Source organism: Myripristis murdjan, chromosome 22 (genome assembly GCF_902150065.1).
Source record: "Myripristis murdjan chromosome 22, fMyrMur1.1, whole genome shotgun sequence".
NCBI classification, from domain to species: domain Eukaryota; kingdom Metazoa; phylum Chordata; class Actinopteri; order Holocentriformes; family Holocentridae; genus Myripristis; species Myripristis murdjan.
The window spans coordinates 23582091-23584438 of NC_044001.1; the positions used below are offsets into that span (position 1 = coordinate 23582091).

At 41.9% G+C, this 2348-nt stretch overlaps 1 protein-coding gene across 1 annotated transcript in view; it reads left to right on the top strand.

Moving 5' to 3' along the window:
- Positions 1-282: 282 nt before the first annotated feature.
- The window catches only part of LOC115380758 (G-protein coupled receptor family C group 6 member A-like), an 11963-nt gene continuing 9897 nt past the window's right edge, over positions 283-2348 (top strand). The window contains exons 1-4 of the mRNA XM_030081966.1: positions 283-562; positions 1010-1295; positions 1389-1988; positions 2082-2249. Of these exons, the coding sequence (XP_029937826.1) occupies positions 369-562; positions 1010-1295; positions 1389-1988; positions 2082-2249 (1248 nt within the window). The 5' untranslated portion in view covers positions 283-368. The remainder of the gene's footprint in view (positions 563-1009; positions 1296-1388; positions 1989-2081; positions 2250-2348) is intronic.

Below are 2348 nucleotides of genomic sequence, written 5' to 3' on the forward strand. Positions count from 1 at the left end.
GTGTAGAATAAATAACTCAAAACCCTCCTAACTTAAAATACTGAATCACTGCACATCCACAGCCATGTTGTACATCTTAGTCACAGATCATGAATACAATAAATTAGCTACTAGGTTGGATGTAATTTATATATTGGTTGACTATAGAGAAAATGACACTACATGATTACATGGAGGAAAAAAACAGGCAGGGCAGAGAATGGAAACAATTTGATCTGCATACCATTGAATGTTTTTTGACACTGAGCAGGTGAGGGTGTGGTGGAGAGACCAGCTGCCTCTACGTATAAAAGACCCAGCCTTGGACTGGCAGGTTCACCATTTCCTTTTGGCTCGCTTTGTTGCGGAATCGCTCTCAGCTCTGCGTAATGTTACCCTGGGGGAATCGGTGCATTCTGATTGTGACTCTTCTTTGGGACTTGGTGTCATGCTGTGATTACACTGAGTCCACATGTGGGGCAAGACGTCCAGGGGACATTATGATTGGTGTGTTAAGCTCCTGCCATACTAAAGTGGACGCCTTACATGAGCGAATCCAGCCAGAGAAATTCAACTGCACAGAGTAAGTTCATACAAGCTCAAAGAGCCAAATATTCATACCAGATGTATTTTATGAAGGAGATCAGGAATAGGCCTTCATCTAGAATAAATAAACTACATGATTTAAATTATGATCATAAACATAGGAATTTGGTTATTTTTTTGCTGTGGACTTCCAACAGATTTCATAATTTAGATAATTTATAGGCTATGAGATACACAACAGAAGCTTGGAGTAAACTTCAGTTACATTTATTGGCCTCTGTCTGTATACGTTTAACAGTGATGTATCTTTTGTTTATTTGAAGATCAGTCTTTACAGATTGAAATTAATATCACCCAGTATTGTTAAATCCTGTCTACAAGACTGTAAATGTTAATTTAATATCAGACTAACTCAAGGATTTATCCAAATCACTAGGGAGACTTTTCAAAGGAATGCTTGTCATGAGTATTTTTTCTCATCCAGGTTTGATATACGCACATTTGTGAAGATCTTGGCTATCATCCACACTATTGATACAATCAATGACTCTGGTTTCCTGCCTGGCATTCACCTTGGCTATGTTATCTGTGATACATGCGCAGATGCCAGTAAAGCCATTCAAAGTGCTCTGCATATGTTATCCATCAACAATACCATGGCAAGCCAATGTGACCTTGCAGAGCACCCATTAAAGGCCATAATTGGGGCACGTTACTCTGAAGTATCCATTGCTATGGCCAGGTTACTGGCCCTCAGTATGGTCCCCCAGGTGAGCACAAGAGGTTGCAATTATGTATTAATGTCAAACATGTTAGAGACACGACATGAAATTTGACTCCTCTCATATTCTTCTCCCTTGTAGATAAGCACCACATCATCCGCAGCAACTCTGGATGATAAATTGCGTTTCCCGTCATTCTTGCGCACGATACCTAGTGATATACACCAGACCCGTGCCTTGGCCCACCTTATGGCACACTTTGACTGGAACTGGGTGGGTGTGGTGTCAGGGGATGATGACTACGGAACGGTGGCTCTCCAGAATTTCCTAAAAGAAGCTCAAGATCGACAGGTGTGCACTGCTTTTCAGGAGGTCCTTCCTCATTACCTGGGCCACGATGACATTGACCGGCGCATCAGAGAGGTGGCAGAACAAATACAGTCCTCTAAAGCCGAGGTGGTCTTGCTCATTCTGAAGGGACAGCTGGTTGAAAAGCTGTTTAAGGTGATGATCAGGAAGAGAATTTCTAGGACGTGGATCGCCAGTGATTCTTGGTCCATGTCTCGAACTTTAGCTAGAATGAGTGGGATAAATAAGATTGGAGACATATTTGGATTTCACTTCATTTCAGGTCAAAACCCTGGGTTCGAGAACTTCCTAAAAAATCTCACAATTGGAACAGGTGCTGTCAATAGGTTCATCGAGGAGTACAAAGATCTGAGGTTTGGGTGCTCTCCGGAAGTACAAAAGCACCAGGCATGCCTCAATAGCACGCATACTGTCCAGTGTCCTTTGCCGGACTCCCTGAGATTGAAATCTGAGTTGGCCTGCAAGGTACCTGACCCTCAAAAAGCAAATGATGATTTTCTAACACATGCAGTGGATCTGAATGTAGTATACTCTGAGAAAGTGGCTACATGGTCAATTGCTCATGCCCTACGAGCTCTTCTCAAATGCAATCACACTATTTGTTCAGGCGAGAGAAACCTTCCACCTTGGAAAGTAAGAGAAATTTGCAAATTATTTCTTATAATTTCCATGTCCATTTCAAGTATGGACAAACACAATTCAGTGGTGTTTGAAATGCTGCTTATGCTTTTA